At 37.3% G+C, this 20,746-nt stretch overlaps 1 protein-coding gene across 5 annotated transcripts in view; it reads right to left on the bottom strand.

Annotated features, from left to right (window-relative positions):
• Nucleotides 1-6,882, bottom strand: part of VSIG4 (V-set and immunoglobulin domain containing 4) — a 53,093-nt gene extending 46,211 nt beyond the window's left edge. For 4 of the 5 annotated variants that reach the window (XM_016126708.2, XM_016126705.2, XM_016126704.2 and 1 more), the window contains exons 1-2: nucleotides 6,739-6,882; nucleotides 598-954 (exon numbers count right to left, since the gene is read on the bottom strand). In XM_016126708.2, the coding sequence (XP_015982194.1) occupies nucleotides 598-954; nucleotides 6,739-6,793 (412 nt within the window). In that variant the 5' untranslated portion in view covers nucleotides 6,794-6,882. The remainder of the gene's footprint in view (nucleotides 1-597; nucleotides 955-6,738) is intronic. The other variant, XM_016126703.2, reaches the window with a different exon arrangement.
• Nucleotides 6,883-20,746: the final 13,864 nt, after the last annotated feature.

Here is a 20,746-nt window from a genome sequence, read left to right as displayed (position 1 = left end):
ATGTAAACAAAAATAGCTTTCTTTAGAAGATTAGGTACTATTTTGTAATATCTGGGGTTTTGGATTATCTGGAGTTAAAAACCAACTGACTTTAAAAAAATAATATAGTTTTTTTTTTAAAGCACAAGTGGAGTTTTTGGATTATCTGTAGTTTTTAGATTATAAAGGACAGATATTTATAAAGTTGCCAAGCCAACAAAACTTATCTTGGCTAAGCCCTGCATCACCTTCCCCAGGGTTTCTCTTTCAGAATCAATCCACATTTTGATATCCTGATAAGCTATACTAATTTTTATGAGTTTTAAGACCCAGATCCCAAGAAGGGAAAGAAGGCTGTGGATGCTGGAATTTCTAGGACACTCGAAGGGATAGAGATTTGAAAGCTGGGAACCCTTCCTAACACTTTTAAAATTATGCTATTGGAGTGATGACTCTGAGGATTATTTGTCTGTCTATTTATTCTAATTAGCACATATAACAGAAGGGAGACTATGTACAGTTTAACAAAAGTCTTTTGGTTTCTAAGGGTTTTCTAGAATCATGGTCCTCTATTGGTTCTTTGCCTATCAGTGTTTTTCTACCCCCATGATGACTCACGTTTCTGGACACGGAGCTCAATGATCTTATCTCTCACCACTTGGTTGCCATCAAGGGTCTGCCAAGTGACTTCACAAGTGTAGTGGCTCCGGTCATCCATCTCCAGAGCATTCAATTGTAGAGACACATCTCCTAGAACCTCATGGTTCACATGCAGGCGGCCCCGGTACTTTGCTTGCTGGATATGGTCTCCAGAAGAGTCACGTAGGAAGATTGTGACTGGGTCTGAGCCACGTTGTACCAGCCACTTTACCAAGATTTGGGTGTAGTCTTGCAGAGGTCCATAGGTGCAGGGAATATTCACATCCCCTTTCCAAGGCCCTCTCACACTCTCGGGCGCTTCCAGGATGGGATGGCCTGAAGATGACAAACAGGAAAAATGCACACATAGATGGCACACTTATTTGGGAGCTAGGGTGGCAGTGGCAGTATTCAAGAGGCTTCTGAGAAATATCCTTCAACTTTCCTTCAATCACACTTTCATATTTTCTGTACCCTTTTATTCTCTACCAGCTTTCTCATCAACTAGAAACAGTCCCCAGAAGAAAATGTCTTAAGATTATTTAGCTTTTATAAGTTCCAAGTCCTTTTTCTGTCACTTCCTTATTGTGAGGTGACCCTGGGTATGTCACTTTCTACCACAAAGGACTCATTTTCTTCACCTATAATGAGTTTAAATCAAATGATCTCTAAGTTTTCTGCAAACTCTGACATTCTGTAAATCCATGAAAAAAAATTAAAAAAACTTCTTTCATTTTCCAAAATAATTGTGAAAGCAAATGCTGAGAAGTTAGATCTGAGCTATTCTATTGTATGCAATTATGTACCTGAAGAAATGTGGAGACTGTGGGGCTCAGAAAGAAGGTGCTATATTCTCTACTTATCCCACATTGCTTCCTCCAATGGGCTCAGTGTTCAGATCCCTAACCCTAATCTCTTCTCTAGAGGAAGGAAGGAAGGAAGGAAGGAAGGAAGGAAGGAAGGAAGGAAGGAAGGAAGGAAGGAAGGAAGGAAGGAGGAAGGGAAAGAGCAATTCTGAGAGTGGAAACTTATGCGAGATGTAGTCCTGTTTAAAAAAATCATTAGTTATTGTTAAGTTTGAAACCTGCACTTAGTAGGCTTGATTTTTTTGCCTTATTTCTCTCCTCTTTTGTTTACTTTCTTTAGTTTCTCTTAATTCTCAGCAGAAGTACGTTGGAAAATCTCATCCTGAGGAGAAATGGAGAGGGAAAGTTCTGGTGAGGAAAAGGGTATGAGTAAAACCTAGAGCTCGCTGTGGTAACAATGGTTGTGGGACCAAAGAGATATTGCTTCTTGGTGTACTGGGGAGGAAAACTTAGAGTGGGAAAGGTGGAGATGTTGAGAGAGCCATCAAAAATTTCCATCTATAAACTCATATTTTGAAGATTTTGCATTTTATTTAACTGGGACCAAAAGTGAAGGATTGTATTTAGAAAATGTCTTTGTCTTTTCTAGGACAGGTATTTTCACAGTGTAAGTTATTACTGAATACAAGATTTTTATGTAGCCCATGATTCCCAGGCTTCAGTCAAGCAGTTGGAAGATGGAGTGAGTGCATGCTTTTTAGTTCTTAGAATGTTTTGCCAACTACCAAAGCTTCTATCAATGAGGAGGCTAATATCAAGCTTCTGGGCTGTGCCCTCATCAGGGAATTCTTAGAGCATCATTAGCATATTTTGGCCAGGATAAAAGCCTTGAGTAGAAAATAATATGTAAACATGAGTCCATGTTACTAGATCCACCACATACACTCTGGAGCTTTTAAGATCGGGGAGAGACCAGAACTCAGACCCATGAATGGGAGCACAATAAGGGCAGATTTTGGGTTACTCTAAAAATAAACTTCATAATTAATTGGTGATATTGATGGGCCTAGATATCTAGGGGGAAGTTCTGAGCTTTGTTTAGGTACTAGACAGAATTATTCTTTAAGGTCCCTTCCAATTCTAAATGGTTTAGTGCTAATAGACTGTAATGGAAACAGAAGTTAAATAACTATATGTTTTAGCTGGTGATGAACTTTTATTGGGTGGTGGGGTTCGCTATGTTATTGATAGTTCATGCCTCCATATGCATGCAGATACAGCTTATCATCATAGACATACATGCCTATACATATTTTTAGCTACTTGCAAGCACAAACATACCAACCTTAAGTACCATGAAGACCATATAAACCTTTCATTTAAATATGCTCTTTCCTCCTAGTCTTCCTCCTGGCCTGCAAAATCTCCCTTCCTTCTTCTGAAAATCATTCTCAAACTTCTCTCTTGGGCAACAAAGCAGCATTCTGCTGTGAGGACATCTGGAACAGCTGAAAATGCCTTTGTCTATGAATATGTATGTCTTCTCTCTGACCTTGGGAGAGCTGCAAGACCTGGCTCACATTACACTCTCCAGGAACTTGCTGGAAATTATTACATAGCTCACTCTAGTATGTCAAGAACATGGACAGCCAGTCCCAATTTCCCAATCCTGAAAGTCATTTCTAGAAGTAGATCAGGCATGACTTTTCCAACCCAGAAGAGGGGCATGAGACAGTTAGTAACCAGACTTCCAAGAATGGCAATTTTTCTCTTTTTAATTTTTTTCTTCCCTCTCCTTCCTTCCACCCATCCTTTCATCTTCATTCTCTTTTTATTTCTTCTTTTTCTTGTTTTTTTTTTGTTGTCTTCCTCCTCCTTCTTCATTAGCAGCATAAAGAGAGAGTGTATGGTTGGCACAAGGCATCACAAGAAAGGGGACATTGTACTATTCCTCACATACTCTGATCTCCAAAGAGTAGGTAACTTCAATAGCATTAACTTATACCTTCTAACCATTCCTGTGGTGCTCAGATAATCTAAAGAAACATTGAGTAGAAGCACCTAGTGAGATTAAGAGGGTAGTGAAAGACTACATTATGTAGTAAGAACAAGACCAATCTAAGTTTAAGGCCTGCCCTACCATATATCTCTCTGTGTGACTTTGGATTAATTGCTAAAACTGTCTGAGCTTCAAGTCTTTATCAATAAAATAAGGTAATAATAAACTTTAAATGCAGGGTTCTTGTGGAAATAAAATGGGCTCACAAGTGTGGAAAGCACCTAGCATAGTGGCTGGCATTCAGTAGGTGCTGGATAAATGTCAGTTCTGTCCATGCCTCAAGAGAAACTTCTCATATTTGTCTTGATTCTTCTTATCCTATAGAAGCCCTTGATATGTCTTCCCAGGATGAACATATTCATTAGTTTGGATCATTGTTGGTTTTAATAATGATCTGAAGGAGAAGTTAGCACATGAGCAGGTAAGGAGTTACCCTTCCTAGTCTGATGGAATCTCCCAAGTTACAGGCAGATAATAGGCCATCCCCGTATTGTAGAGTATCCAGAAAGGATGCAGCAGTCTGCACCTCCAACAGGGCTGGCATGACAGCCAATGTGAAATGTTGGCCAAATTAAGCAATACTCCTGACTTTCCTGGAATATTGGGTAGGAAAAATCCATTTCAGGAAAGCCCCACTTCCTGAGAGATGCTCTGCCCATTATGGATCCATGAAAACTACCAAATAGTTAGGTACTTGGTACAGTAGGGCGTAAGATACCAAGCAAGACAGAATTTTGAGACTTCTAGAATGACATAGTCAAAAGAGATTTGTGAAACCACTTAGTTGCACTCCCTCATCATGCATATGGGCAAGCTGAAGCTCAGAGAGAGATAGATGCTTATCCAATTACACAGAAAGCAGGGGCAGAGCTGAGCCCAGAGGCCTAGAATAAAGACTTTCAAATGCTACTCTGCCTTCTTATCTTCTTATAAATCAGCAGCCACAACTGAAAACAGCAACCACTTACCTGGGATTACTTGGCATGGTTTAAGGGATGTCATCCTAGGGCTGGATAATATCCCCTTGACTGCTTGTAAAAGAACCCTCACCACCTCATCTGCTGGCTGCTTTCTAAAAAGCTTTTCCAAGAACTTCTGAGCCTTGCTCTCCCACCTCAGGGAAAGATCGAACTTTCTTCAAAAATTATCCCCTCTTCCTCAAGAGAAGAACCAGAACTAGGCACAAGAATCAAGGGCTTTGTTGAAATGGATTTGAATCTGAGAAAGAGGGAACAGTACTGGGGCCCACTCTGGTCCTGGGACCTGGACTTGGAAAAGCAAAGGTCTTGGCCCTTTGCGATGATTCTAAAGAAAGGAAAGACATGGTTTTATGGGTATGGACCCCTTTATAAAAACTAATATGGGTCTTTTTAAAAATCTTTCTTCTACCACTACGCAGAGGGTGAGATCTTTCCATAACCACACACTCCTGTATTAAATCTCTTTCCCTCTCTTGGGCTTCCTCCTGGATGGAGGATTAATTTAGATAATAGATGTCTATAAAATAATTATGATGTTTATAAAATAAAAATGTTAGGACTTATTTTTAGTACTATTATTTCAACATCTGTCGTAGACTTAATAGCTGATTCTGGCCTCTAAAGACTTTTTAGAATTGAAGCCGCAGTCCTACAGAGCTGTCCACCTGGCAGGGTCCTTCGAGGCCAGCCAAGCAGATCTCTTCACTGTACAGATGGGCTGGAGACACTGAGATACAGGGAGAAGTGAGGTGTTATTGACCATTCTGTATGGCCTAAGCCTCATGTTTATAGCGTAAGACTTTTCACACAAATGGAAGCCCTACTTCTAGGTCTAGGGGACCTCACAGCTTGGGGAGGGAACAATACACACATGAGCACTCATACGCACACCAACAGGATTTAAATTTAACATTTACAAAATGTTTCTGTGAGCCTCAGCCCTGCCTCTACAAGTCCCAGCTCAAACCAACAAATCTGGAGAAGGCAGGGAGGTATGTTCTAAAATGTGTTAGAAAATAAAGATACTGTAGTCATAGAAAGAACACTATCTTTAAGAGCATTTACTCTGCCACTAATGTTCTGTGGCTTGAAACAATTTTTTCCCTCTCAGATGATTTAATTTATTTTCTTTTTGAGCTTGAGATTCTAGAATTTTATGAATCACAGAGCCCCAGGATACTGACCACACAAGGGACTCCAAAATAAAGTCATCGAGCCTCTCCCCCCAAGGATATGAAACAAGTAGGAGTGCAGAAAAAACCCTTTGACCTATATTGGGTCTCACTCAAGCTTAGTTTGTTTGTTTGTTTGTTTGTTTGTTTGTTTATTATTTTAAAAAATGGTTATCTCAATTCTCAAGAATATAAATGAAGTTTGAAGAAGCCCAAATAAATAATGCTACTGTGGGGAGTCAGACCTCTTTTGAGATATGTGTCCAGTATTAAGCTCCCACAATTAGCCAGCTGGGCCATGTCTGCAGGGAAGTGAGTTGCCCCATAAGAAGGTAAGAAACCAAGTCTTGTGAAAATTAGTTAAAGGAGCTGGGGCCATTTAGCTTGGAGAAGAGATGTGTCAGGTGGACATGATGTCTGTTCTCAGAATTGTAAAAGGCTGTCACAGCATAGGAGAAGCAGATATGATCTTTGTGTCTCCAAAACAGAGCTGAGACTTTTGGATAGAAGTCACAGGGAAATGAATTTAATTCAACATAAGGAAGAACTTTTTAACAGTTGGAGATGCCCCTGGATAGACTAGATGGTCTGGGGGAAGTAATGAACTATTAGTCTCTAGAAGTATGTGCACAGATATTCTGATCACTTGCTCATAAAGGTGAAGGGTGGATCCAGGTTACTTTTAAGGTCCCATCTAGCTCTTTAACAACATGCCTTCTTTGTCTTAACAAGGATTAAAGCCTGGAAGCAGAGAGGTTAAGCTGCAATAGAATTTCAGGTGAAAATCAGCAGATAGATGAGGAATTTGGGTGGCATTGGGCACCTTCTTAATGTCTCTGAAATAATAAAAGTACTATAAAAGCATGTGAATACTTTCCAAGAGAGAATCCTTCTCAATTTCTATGCAAACTTACCTCCTGGCTTTTTCAGCAGCCTTTAGCTACCTCCCTCTCTTCTGCCCAAAGATAAAAGATTCTGCAGCATTAGCTGAGAAACTCACCTGCTCAGCAGAAATGGGCTTTCCTCAGTAGGCATTCGACCCCAAATTCCCACTCTTTTGCCTGTGCCAGCAGAAGCACCCAGGCCCCCATTTGCTTCCTTACCATAGGTGACAACTGTTAGGTCACCCAAGACCAGCAGGCCCAGTAAGAGCCCCATCACAACCAGAGCTGCTTCTTTCCTTTCTTCCAGCCTCTTGCTTTCAAAGAGGCTTCAACTCTTAGTGGCTGCCAGTGTCTGTGCCTGATCACCTCCCTTCCTTCCCTATATCTCTCACTTGAACTCCCAGTCCCATCTCACATTTCCCTTCCTTCCCTATTTTAGCACAAGTCATGTGAATATCCTCCTCCCTCTCCTGCCTAGGGTTGGAAGTTTGAGAGTGAGTGAAGCAATTCTTCCATTTGCTAGAGTATTGACTTGACTTTCCCAGAAGCTAATGGGGTTCTATGGTTTTAGATATCCCAGTCCATGTTTATTTTAGGTTTCTTCCACAAGACTTAGAGGTTGGAGGGTGACCTTTGGGATGAGCCTGCTACCTCCAGTAAGGGGATATTTTTCTTTCTGCTAGGACCAGGGAGAAGAGATCAACTTTCTTGGCCCATGTGATACTCAATAGTCATACTGTTAACCCTTGCTTGCTCAGCTTATGCAAATGAACAAAGTGTTGGGAGTGTGATTCTGTGCACTTCAGAGTGCAAAAGGTTAAATGTATGAAAGGGCTTTCTACAGGTAAATGCTTAAATAATTGTTAAACCCACGTATAAGGCTGTTGTGGAAGAATATACTCTCATATCTCATATTGAAAAAAACTCTTTGAATCACTTTCTCCTATAGCTCCACCTCTTTGTCAGGAAAGGTTCCCATTGTAGCTCATAAGGAATATTTTGTTTATTATTAAAAAAATTAAATCTAGTGTATTTACCCATTGACCTGACAGCAGTATGCTTTATTAGGCTGAAAGTTTCAATGACTTTTAATTGGTACAGACCTGTGACCTGCAGGAGAATGACCTTAAAGCTTCTAGGAAGCTTAATTGGTTTTCTACACAAGTACCAGTGTGACTGTAAGTCTACCTATAGCTTTGGCACTGCCTACAGTCTGCTAAGCTTTGAGAATATAAACACCTACAAAAGGAGAAATGCACACAACAAATTCACAGTGAATTATAAGTAACATCTGATCTAATATTAGCTTCCTTTCTGATTAGAGAGATAAGAGAGGCCTTGGTTGTGGGAGAGGAGAGGAGAGTGTGACTCCAAAGAGAGACATTATCTCTTCCATATGTTTGCCGAGGGATGGAATTTGGTTACATACAAGTGATCTGGGGCTGTGAAAAGGCTAAGATGAAATTCCAGCATTTTAGGCCTTGCCATTATGACATGGAATTCTGTCAAGCCTCTCTGCCTCCCAGATTGAATCCACCTTGTCTGGTTGCCCCTTGCTTTTTGGTAACTTCATTCAGTCCACTGCACTGGAACATCTAGTCATTCTTTCCCATTGAGTCCTCACTCAGGGACCCATGAATTTGGGATAACCCTCCTTTTGTATTTTCTAACCAGCACCCTACCACTAGTGCCACCACACATACACACACACACACACACACACACATACTTTTGCATAAATATAATGAAGATCTGGAAGCCCAGGCCCCATGAGATTGGTGTAAATTTTTCTCTGGCCTGGAGACTATGTTATTTGAATTCCCTCTTACCTCTTGTTCAACCCTCTGCATCTGAAGATAAATAAACATTAACCTAAAGATACATTAAAAAGATATGCAGATGTGTTTAAATGAAAAATAACAATAATAGACTTCACCTACTAAGGAACAGAAGGATGATCGAAACTCATTTGTATAATGTGAGTACAGAGGTGGTAACAAACCCCATGGACTTCAGTGGCCTAAGAAGGCTTCCCAGAGGAGCTGGAGTGTGGGCTGGGACATGAGACTTAGTTTGCACTGGATAGGCAAAGAGGATGGGAAAGGAATTCAGAGAGATAGAGAGACAGAGAGACAGAGAGACAGAGAGAGAAAGAGAGAGAGACAGAGAGAGAAAGACAGAGAGAGAGAGAGCGAAGGCACTAGCAAAGTCTAGAGACAGCAAGGACAAGAGTTGTGGTGAAGAGGAAGAAAAGCAGGTAAACTTTAGCTTAGTGTATATGTAGAAATATAAGGAGAAGAAAATTTTGAGCAGATTGCGGTGAGTCTTGAAGACCATGCCAAGATGCCTAAAGCTGACCTTATAGTCTTCTATGGGAGCCATAGAAGGTTTTAGAATAGAGCTTGGAAATGTACTGCTGAAAGATATGTTTTAGGGCCAAATTTGTTCGTAGCATACCAATGAAATAGGGTGGGGAAATTTTAGGCAGGGAAATGGGAGAGTAATTAGGTTATAAGCAGCATAGTGCAATTTATAAAAACAAACAAACAAACAATAAACATTGGAATGGGCATTAAGAGACCTGGGTTTATCCCCTTCTTGGGCCCTCAATGTTCCCATCTGTACTCTAAAGATGTCATATTCATCCATAGATTTAAGCTATGTTCTGCGGATCCTTAGGGATTCTTTAGGGGAAAATCGGGGGGAAATGGGGAGAAGGAAGTGTAGGTGACTGTTTCAACCAGTGGAGTCTTAGAGCCATCTTGAATTCCAAGAGTCAATTGTATACATTTCTTCCCCAAACCATGTTCAATAACATGTTGTTGGTAGTTTGAAATTGGCTGTGGTAGGGATAGTTACACCATAAAAATCATCAAATTCATAAACTGGAGCTTCTTTTTTTTTTCCTTCAGCAATCTTTTTAAAAAATATTTACCCACATACTATCAGTTTCAACTCCCCAAATCCATGTTAACCAGAACAACTCTGATTTTATTTGCTAGATTTATTGGGATTTTAACATGTCATTTACCTGAAAGAGGTCTATGACTTGAATGGTTTGAAAATCATAAACCTAGCTCATTGATAAAGGCCCTGCTAGGTCTGGCTTTACAAGGTTCTGGTACAAGGGTATAGGCACGAGTCTAGGCACATTGTAGGTACTGAACAAATGCATAGTATGTACAGTCAATGTTTTTGACACTGTTCAGGTACTGGGGATATAGTAGTGAGCTAAACAGACCATGTAGCTTACTTTCTAATTGGGGAGATAGTTACTAAACAAACAAACAAATAAATATGGAAAAGTAAAATTGTATATGATATGGCTCAGTCATGAAGATCCAACAATATAAACACTGAATCTTGCTGTTACCAACAAGAATATCTATGAATTTAATGGGAGAATTGGAGGACAGAAAATATGCACGAGTGTGCATGTGAAGAATTGGGATGAATAGAGGTAAGGCTGTAAATGAAAGCTAAATTTTCATCTTCTGTAGAAGGCAGAAAAGGGGATAACAATATCAGCATGTTATTTAGAGTAATGGAGTTAAAAACCTCTGCCCCCCAAATCAGGAGTTTCATAATTCTTTGACAAGAATTATGAAATTATTTGATTGTTTCGATTACATGTATGTATAACTACAAAAAAATGCGTATTGTATATAATTCGGCAGGTGGTGATGAGTACCATGAAATTAAAATAAGACATTGCTATGAGACAGAAAGTGTGGTAGGCAAAATACTGTACCTCCTCAAAAATATCCACATGCTAATTCCCAGAACCTGTGAATGTGTTAGTTTACATGGCAAAGGAGATGGAATTATATTTGCAGATGTAATTAAAGTAGCTAATTAATTAGCCTTAACATAGAGATTAGCTTGGATTATCTTGGTTGTATCAATGTAATCACAAAAATTCTTGTATGGAAGTGGGATATTGAAGAGTCAGAGTGAGAGGAAAATGTAATCACAGAAAAAAAGCACAGAGAGGTATAATGTTGCTTGCTTTGAGGATGGAAAAAGGGAGCCATGAACCATTAAATGCAGATGACCTCTAGAAGCTGAGAACGGCAAAAAAAAGTGGATTATTCCCTAGAGACTCCAGAAAGAAATACAGCCTACTGACACCTTGATTTTAGTTCAGTAAGATCAGCGGCAGACTTCTGACTTCTAGAACTGTGAGATAGGAAATTTATGTTGTTTCAGACCACTAAATTTGTGATAGTTATGGCGATATTATAAAACTAATACAGACTAAAACTAAATTAAGGAATGAAAGACTGTAAGGAGAAAGTCCTGAAGAGGAAGCATGGCTGGAAGAGTAAGTAAAGTGGAAAATGATAGAGGATGTGATTGATAAAGAGATGGTTGAGGGGAAATATATCATGTAGTGTCTTGCAAGTCATTTAAAGGATTTTAGCTTTTATTCTGAATAAGGAACAATTAAAGGGATCTGAACATGGGGATGGTACAATCTGATTAGTGTTTTAAAAGGATTTCTTTGGCTTATCTATGGTAGACTCTAGAGGAACAAGGGTCGAAGCAGGGAGACCAATCTGGACGTTTTTTCAACAAATGAGTAAATATAAGATAGCGGCAGTTAAATCAGAGTAGAAGAAGTAAATGCCAAAGACTGGGAAAAGAAGAGTGGCTAGGACTTGGTTATATGTCTGTGTGAATCATGAAAAGCACAAATACTGCTCATGTTGTAGATCTAGATGACTTAGGCAACAATAAGGCCACAAATAGAATTCAAGAAATGCTGAAGGGGAGAGACTATTTTTAGCAGGAGATAATTTGGGACTAGCCACATGAAAATAGAAGTGATGGGACTTCCTCATAGAGATAGCCTCCTAGGGAGGATATTATAGGACTTGAGCTCAGAAAAGAGATTGTGGCAAGAGGGAGATCTTTAACAATCATTTTGAGAGAGGTGATGATGAAGCCTTGGGAGCTTGTCATATTACTGAGGAGAAGAGAGTGGAGAAAGAAGCAGAGTCTAGGATGGAGAAGCGAGAGTTCTTACAGGATACTCAATTCCCTCCTTTGCTGCAAATACCAGACTCATACTTAGAATCACAGAATATTAAAGCCTAGAGAATCCTTTGAGATTACCTCAATTTTACAGGTGGAGAAATATGAAGCCCGGAGAGAAAAAAGAATTTGTTCAAGGCTACACAGTACAGGTTCGTGTCAGAAGCAGGACTAGAGCTCAGACTACTTAAAATACATCACACTGCCATATACGCTGTTACATCCCCTAATTCTTCATTGTCTGCTCAGTCACCCACAGAAATGCATTTGAGAGAAGCCCCTTCTAGACTGGGAGGAGTGGAGCTGCTTTGACCTACTGGGTCCTGTTTTTTCTCTCTAAAATATAAAGCCATTATAATTGATCAGTTTACTGGAACAGCAAATAATATATTTAAAAATCAAGACTGGATCTTTTAGTTACATGCATGCACACAGAATGGGAAACAAATGAAAAATGAAATAAGTGTATGCTACTAACTCTTTTTTTGACTGGAAAATAAAATGAAAAACAAGTTTCTCAAGCTCTGGTTCCTAAGGTGACAGAAAAAAGGGAAGTGAGACAGTTGTGACTGCAAGTGGGTGGATGCAATATATACACAATGTCCAAATTTTATGAGTTTCCTACTCCCACCCACTCTAGCCTCTGACTTGGAGAGTTAAGTGAGAGACACTGATATTCTAAAGCCTAAGAAGATCCCTGGCAGACTAGGCTTGCCAGACTTTCCCCTAGTCCTCTCTTGAATGAACTTTCAATTTAATTTCAATTGATTTCATCAAAAAGTTTTATTACTGACTTGTGTCAAGCTTGCATTAGGTTACTTACAGGGATTGTCTCCTTTAGTTAATCCTTCAGCAAGGTTATGGAAAAGGCACTAATTTTATTCACATTTCAGAAGATCATAAGGGTAAGGCTCAAATAACATAGATAACTTTTCTGAGGCTCCATAGTTAATTTGAAACAGAGTTGGGAACTGAACCTACACAGTCTGTATCAAGGTCCATGTTCTGGCTATCACTGTTCAATACTGCATTTTTTACTATGAGTCTCATCTCCATAATTTCTGGGCGTAGCCCAGCCCAGGGCCTGATATGTGTTTACTGTCTATTAGGTTTAACCAAATTGATTATGGAAAGTGGTTTAATTAGGAGTTTAAATTACTATAAATCCATAGAGGTGGATGAAGGATTAAATCATCAAAGGGTCAGAAAAGACATTGAGGAGGAGGTGATGGCATTTGAAATGGAATTTGAAGACTTGTTAGCTCTTCTATGAGGACAATTGTGGGCAAATGAAGGGGTTATTTCAAGCCAAAGTTCAGGGTGAAGCAAGATCAGTTTTGTGTGGGTAGATGACTTTCTCTTCAGCACCTCTAATCCTGACTAATATGCTAGACTTTAGCCCCAAGACATAAGAAGACGTTTTGCCTCAAGACAGTGTTTGACCTATGGTATACCCAAAGCTATGCAATGGCACACCAAATAATAAAATATCTATTGTATTAAGTATAAGTTTACATTCCCTTAGTACATACCATCTGGAGGACTTCAAGAAGGTGTCTGTGACTATATTGGTAGGCAGAAACAAATAAGCAAGCATTGAAAATTCATTAAAAATAGGCAATTTTATAGTCACAAAATAGTTTAGTTTTTGCTTATACTGGGGGACAGGAGGAATGAGGTGTAACTGCTAATAGGTACAAAGTTTCTTTTGGTAGTTATGAAAATGTTGTAAAATTGATTATGGTGAAGGTTGTACCACTTTGTGAACATATTAAAAATAAGGGGGACTGTTCCATATACTATATAAATGTTGAACAAATGTACTGTAGACTTGAAACTAATAGTAAAATAAAATAATTTGAAGGAAAAAGTTATTGAATTATACATTTTAAATAGGTGCACCATATGGCCTGCAAACTATATCTCAATAAAGCTGTTAAAAATTTCACTACAGTTTTGAAAGAATTTTAAATGCCCTGAGAAATTTTTATAATCCAATATAAAATAATAAAAAAGAATATGAAACTGTATATAAGTCATAAACTCAATTAAGTTAAAATATGATGAAATTTCATATGTTTTTTTCTTTTAAATTTTCTATATTTTCTCAATGATCATATGTTTTCTTTCTATAATTATATACATGGAAAATAAGCATCAAATGTTAGTTTGTTTTTAATTGGCTAAAAACAACTTTTAAGCAAATTTTCTTTTATACTCATTATTTTCCACCATTTTCCAATTTTTCTACAATTAAAATTCATTATTTTATTAATCAGACAAAACGAAAGTGTTTGAAAATACCACCAAATATCCATTGTATATTATAACATCTATAAATGAATAGAAATTATTTAAATTAACCAGTTAACAAATGAATAATAATTAGGAGACAACTTGCACAAGAAATGATATATTCATCTAGTAAACACATGGAAATATGCTAAGTCTCACTTATACTAGACAAAAGATGAAAACAATGGACACTGCCCATTGTTGGTGAAGGTGTGGGGAAAGAAGCAGTCTTCCACAGGGATGACCAAAGTATTGACCGGTGCTACCACTTTAGGCAATTTGCCAATATCTATCAAGGTAAACAGAGTTCCTATGCTATTAAAGTTTTAGGATTTTATTCTACAGAAACGTTTAGACAAGTGTACATTGAAATACAAATAAATATGTTTATTGCATCATTGATTATACTAGATGAAAATTAGAAGCAATTTAATTGTCCATCAATATGGAAGTGAAATGTCCATTGATATAAACTATAATTTTGAATTTTTAAAATAAATTATAGTTCATCAATATAACGAAAAATACTATGAAACTATTAAAATGTATGGGGTAAAGCTGAGAGAGGCAAGGCAAGAAGATAAGAAATTATTTTCTTTCTGCCCAGCACCTGGAAAGAAAACGGGACTTTTAATTTATTTTAAAAATGTTTAATGTACTAATTTCAGATAATGCACTTTCAAATATAGGAAATTATCAGTAATAATGAGGTACATTACCTAAAAAAAAGTGGGGTGAATATATGTGTACACATACAGAAAGACGTCTACAACATATTTTTAATTAAGAAAGCAAATTTTTAAAGAGAATGCATAATATGAATCCATTTTCTAGAAACAAAATATGTTAATATATGCATGGTACAATTCTGTGCAGGGCAAATGACAAACTATAACCTATGGGGTGAATTTATGGGGGACTTTCACTTTCTACTAAGGAGGAAGATTGAGTTTTAATCATAGTTCTACTACTTATTAAGGCATGGGACCTTGTATAAGTTATCATCTCTCTAAGTTACTACATTTTTTATGTGTAATAGAGAGCTAAAAATTGTACATATTTCATAAGGCTGTCTTGATGATAAAATGGAAAATGTACGTATGTGTTCAATTAATACTAGTTATTACGCTTTGTATTGTTTTAACTTTTAATAATTTTATTGCATTGTTTCTGAAGTCAGAAAAAATGGTAAAGAAAAAGTAGACAATTTACATTCACATAATGGTTTGATAACTGTCAGAGAAGCAAGCAAGGTCAACAGAAATTGTATAAGACTTCCCTATGGAGAGCAGGATATCTGGTAACCTGCAAAGGAGCTCCTTGGTTGGGGAAAGCTTTAGATCTATGTTCTTAAAAATTATTGGAAACTGAAGTATTTTTGCATGCATTTTCTCAAATCTATCAGTTATCATCACTCTGCAGATGAAACAGAGGCTCTGAAATTAAGTAATTTGTTCAAGGTGGCACTTAATAGAACCAGATATCTTATCCTGTTCTGTGTGACACCAGGTTTGTGCTCCTTCATAGAGTACACTGTCCAAATTCATTCAAGTGGAGAGTGAACAAACTTTCCCTGATGTGTTCCCTTAGTCCTTTGCACAGCCATCAACTTTCACACACTTAGGCTGTTTTGTTACTTTAGGGATTGGAAAGCAGAAGTGAAACCCCTTATGTTCTGTTCTAGGACATGTCCAGACCTAAGAGTAACTATGTGTCTTGTTAGGTCATGGGCTTTCACTGACCACAGAGATTAAGAACTCTTGAGCAAACCAAATTCTTCTATCTCATTGGTTTTGGAGCAAAGCAGAAGTGGTTTTAGCTCACAAAGCCCAGCTGATCAGGGATTTTGAAATGGACACAAATAATATTCCCTTGTGAATATGAGCAATATAAATGTTGTAAACTTAATTCTGCTCTTATGCTTATACTTTCTCCTATCTTATCTCCTGTCTTAGAGGTACTAGGTATTCTTCCTTTCTCTTGTCTTCCCTCTTTCAGGTGTCTCATTGTGTTCCTCTCTCCTAAACTTTATAGTCAAATTTCTTGTTGAGGTTCTGTGTAGTTTACAGCTAGACTATTTAAAGTTTCTTCTTATGGGCCTAGCTACATGATATTTTTCTTTAAATTTACGCCAAAAACTATGTTAAACATCTTTTCTCAGTCTTAAAAACTCTTCCAACTCTTCCTCCTCATTTGGCTTTATCATACAAGTCCATAAACCTGAACTTAGGTATCCCAGATATTCTATCCGAAGGCAGCTAAGAGTGAGGAATGCAAATATAACTTATTTCTTCTTTTTATTATCTGCTAGAATGTGAACTACTTGAAGGAAAGATTTTATATATTATGTTTATTGATATGTCGCAGGAGCCTAGAACAGTGTTTGGAAGCTATTGGGAGTTCAATAAATATCTGTTGAATGAATTGTTAAATAAATGAATGAATGCTCTAAGATATTATAGTCTATTTCCTTCTTTTCTAGTATTCAAATAAGAATCAAACCTGCCCCTAAAGCTTGGAGTTCATATATTCTAAGAAGTAAGACTACAATTTTTTTCAAAATGCCTTTCCAGTTTCTAAAACTACTCCCTGTTAGAATTTGTTCATTTGTTCATGTACTCATTCAATCAGCTGTTGAGTGCCTATAATGTGCCTGACCCTGAGCTGGTGTCAGATGTACAAGAATGAGTATAAAATATTTCTGCTTTCAGGAATCCCAGAATCCACAGTGGAATATAGACACAAAGCAACTAACTGGATTTCTAGACTGCATAAAATAAGAGTCATGTTACATATACTAGTTAGTCCAGAAGCAGAAAGGGGAGACATCAATTTTAATTCTATATTTTACTATCGCCTTTAATATTACCTTTAAATCACAATGTAAGATATCTTTCCTGCAACAGCTTAATCCCATTAAAGTATTAGCAGAAAATAGTCAGGTGCTGTTTAGCATAGCTTCCATTACTGCTAGCAAGGCTGCCCCTTTTCTTAGTACTCTTTCTCCCAGCATTTCCTTCTCTGTAATATATAATCCCAGTTCCATTAGCCTGCTTTACAGGTCAGGGCCTCATGACTCTGAGCACTTTTTGAGAGTCCTTATTAGGTTTCCTCCCTAATAACTACTCTAAAAAGCTGTGACGCTCAACCTCATGACTGAGAAGTTGGGAAACATTCTCACAGGAAGTGCTTACGGAGATGGAGAAATGGCCTTGATGACCTAATAGAGAAATCAGTCTTCTATAGAACATGGAACAGCTATAAAGATGTAGCAATGAGGTGAAGTTGGGGGACACAAAGAGCAGATGAAAGGAACAACCAAGATAGACTTAAAAGGAGTCACCAGAATGCTCAGAATTGCAGAATTCATTAACACTTGCACTTCGTTTATTGATTTGGTCACTGTCACCTAAACGAAGAGTGGTAATATTAAGTTTATTACTGTGCTACTTTGTCAGGCTATTTCTGGCTGGCACTACTGAGGATGAGTCATGAATAAATAGATTTAAATGTCCCTCTACCTGAGGCAAAACTATCTCAATGGAATTGTACTGGTGCTGTGTCATGCAAGGGTGTTCAAAGTGTCCAACAGTAGATGCTGCTTTCTTCAATATACATGAACCACACAACACAAACAGCTGTTGCTGATCTCCATTTTGGAAGCTATTGCAAGGAAATGTCTCAGAGCCTTGCAGTTAGTGATAACTAACTCTCAAAGTGAGAGTTATACATCACTGAAATGTAAAAACATAAACAAACATTTTAAGAGCATTTATTTTTCCAAAGTCTTGATATCTTGAATTCAACAACATTTTTTATCTTTTAGGTACTAGAAAGAAATATACATTTCTCATATTTATCTTAAGACACATATCTATGTTGTGGCTGGTTGAAGGATCCTCAAGGGTTGGTTTGGTTCCAGTTGCTTCAGGGTAAGTTCTTAACTTCATAGATCCAGGAAGTAACTATTATTAACTCTGGTGAATGGTGTCAAATTAATCAAATATACAAAGCAGTGCTTATCAGTCTTGATTATATATAAGAATCATCTGGAGGTCTTTAGAAAGTCCCAATGCCCAGATATTATCTCAGACAAATTAAATAGAAATCTTTAGAAGTGGATCCCAGATATCGGTATTTTTTAAAGCTCCTCAACTGTTTCCAATGTATATCTAAGCTTGAGAACCACTGCATTAGAGTAAATATTGTGTAAATCCAAATGTCGTTTAAGTTACCGTGACTACAGATATAACTATCAAGATTTCCAGGGATTACTATATCTTTCTTATTCCCCCTTTTTATCATGGGCACACATAAGAAATGATATTCTGGGAAATCAGACTAAGTATTATCCTCGGTGAGCACGTGATCAAAGTATAGTGTCAGGAGCTCACCAGGAATGGGAATGATTTTTATGATTTGGAAAAGTGCATAAATATAATAAAGGGTAAGAAAAGATCCTAGAATTCAATAACAGATGCCAAATACTCTCATACCTCAGCAGGGCCTAGTATTACTATCATGTAATGCTACCCTGTATATGAAGGGTTACAACCATATTAATCAATTCTTTGGTAAGTTTCGTACTCTATGATTTCCATCTTAATTATTTATTTAGTGAAAACCAATGTTTTTTCAAGTAGCTTATTTCCTCATCAACTTTTTTGGGGTATATATGTGTCTAAAACAAGCAATAACTGTATTTATTGTGCTAAGATAACAAACATTAGAGTAGGAACCTTCTGGAAGTATATGGATTGAACCATCACTTGTACAGGTCATCATGGCAGTGTAGAAGAAACAATTATTTAAAGACATAAATGAATATTGAAAGGCAGGAAAAAGCAAAGAACATGAAATGGTTAATTGCATTTCAATCACAAAAAAAGGTAGACTTTCTGGTCCAGTATGTGAATGGCTTCCACAATTAAACAGGATAGGTTTGGGCTCACCATAAGAGGAGGAATGGCTTCTTTCTTTATTTCAAGTACTTTCCCTAAGCATAGTTTTGGTTCTAAGTGGAATGATTCAGAATGAGCATCCTCCATGGAAATTCCATCAGATATGGAGGCAATTCTTTGACCCAAGTTCTTATAGCTTGCCCAAGTACTATGAAATATCTTCCTCTACTCAACAGAGAACTTGCCTGATGATTTATCTATTTATTTATTCAACAAACACGTATTGAGAAGCTACTGAATTCTAGGTACTGAGGATTCAGAGGGGAATGAGAAAATCTCTGATCTTGAGCTTATAGTCTAGTTAGGAGGAATGGACAGTAAAGATGTAAAAAAATAAATCTCCTTTTCCATTTCTCCTCTTTACATTTAACACAATTACATATTTATGTGATTAATATGATTCTGTTAATGGACAAAGATACATGAAGGTTGGGGGCCCTGTCTTGCTTACCACTGTATCTTTAGTTCTAAGAGCACATTAGGCACTCAATAAATATTTTAAAGAATTATAAATAAATAAATTAATTAAAGAACTCATAGCAATAGAAAAGCAGACGGTGATTTATCGCATTTTTTAAAATTTCATTTTATTAGTTTCGAGTATATAATACATTGGTTAGACATTTATATAGTTTATAAAATGATCCCCCTAATTGCTCTTTTCCCCCTCTTGCTCTCCATTCTCCATAGGGAATGCAGTTAGCATTAATATAATGCTATGCCATGTTCCCCATCCCCATAACCATCTATCAACTACTAATTTGTACTTCTTTAACCCTTCACCCCATTCTCTGAGGATGAGGCTTACCACATGGTTCATTTCACTCTTTCTTTGTCAATGGCATGATAGTCAAACAGTCAGTAAAGACTTATCTTTGCCTAAAGATTTTGTGTCTTGATAAAGTACTTGAGGAGTGGGAACCAAGATATTCCTCCATCATTCTAAAATCAGATTGACCAATTCTCATTTCTGAAGGACAATGCTCTGAGCACAAGTAAAGTAAAATAATCTAAGGCATTTTTTAAAAAGCTTTCCCTCGTATCAGAGGAAACTTTTTATTTTCAAATCCCAGGGGAAATTGTTAGTAGCTTCTAAGTCTTCTTTAAACAAATTAGTTAATACCTAAATATATTTCATTATACATTTCAAAATGCATATGGTGTTTCTATTTTGGGTGAAGTTACAGCCCTCTACATAACTGATATTTTATCTAATAAGAAATTTTTAACTTTTTCAGACATGTGCCCTTATAGGTGTATACAAGAAAGCAGTTGTGCACTTGCTTGACCTGGAAAAGGGACCATGATTCTTCAAGGGAGAAGAGAAACAAGGCCCATATTCCTGGAATTTACTTAGTGACCTGGTATCAGGAAAATTTTTCCAGATTACATTGTGGGGGTCATACCACTCAGTGCAGTGACTTTTTTCTTCTATAGGCTGTGCAAGGCAATGAGATGATAGATTTAGAAAAAATCTTACCAAAGCAAACAGAAAAATCCCCAATTCAATATTCACTTGGTAAACATTGAGACCTTTCGGTCATTTGGTATTTTGTTTGAGGCCAGTAGCAAAGTATGTTGACTATTTTATTACTTATTAAGTATGAGCTGTGGACCCTGGAAAAAATGTTAGGTAGGCTTATAAATGTCTGATTCTTAAAGCTATCTAAAGCGCAATCAGATTATTCATACAGCATACCAATTACATCTCATCTTACTCTTCAATTCTTGGTTGCTCCTATTGCTTATCATTTTAAAATATAAGCTCTCAAGCTATTGGCTTAGGAATACTGCCTTACTTTGCCTAACTTATCTCTTTGTTCCTATTTGTAATTCCTGCTCCAGGTATTTACCATCACTTCTGATTCTCCTTCTGTTATTTCTTTAAAACTCTCAACAGCCTTTAAGAACTAAGCTTTAAGTCTATTTATCTG

Source organism: Rousettus aegyptiacus, unplaced genomic scaffold (assembly GCF_014176215.1).
Source record: "Rousettus aegyptiacus isolate mRouAeg1 unplaced genomic scaffold, mRouAeg1.p scaffold_m13_p_9, whole genome shotgun sequence".
In the NCBI taxonomy this organism is placed as follows: domain Eukaryota; kingdom Metazoa; phylum Chordata; class Mammalia; order Chiroptera; family Pteropodidae; genus Rousettus; species Rousettus aegyptiacus.
The sequence above is the reverse complement of the archived record's forward strand: the minus strand, read 5'-3'. Positions and strand labels throughout refer to the sequence as shown.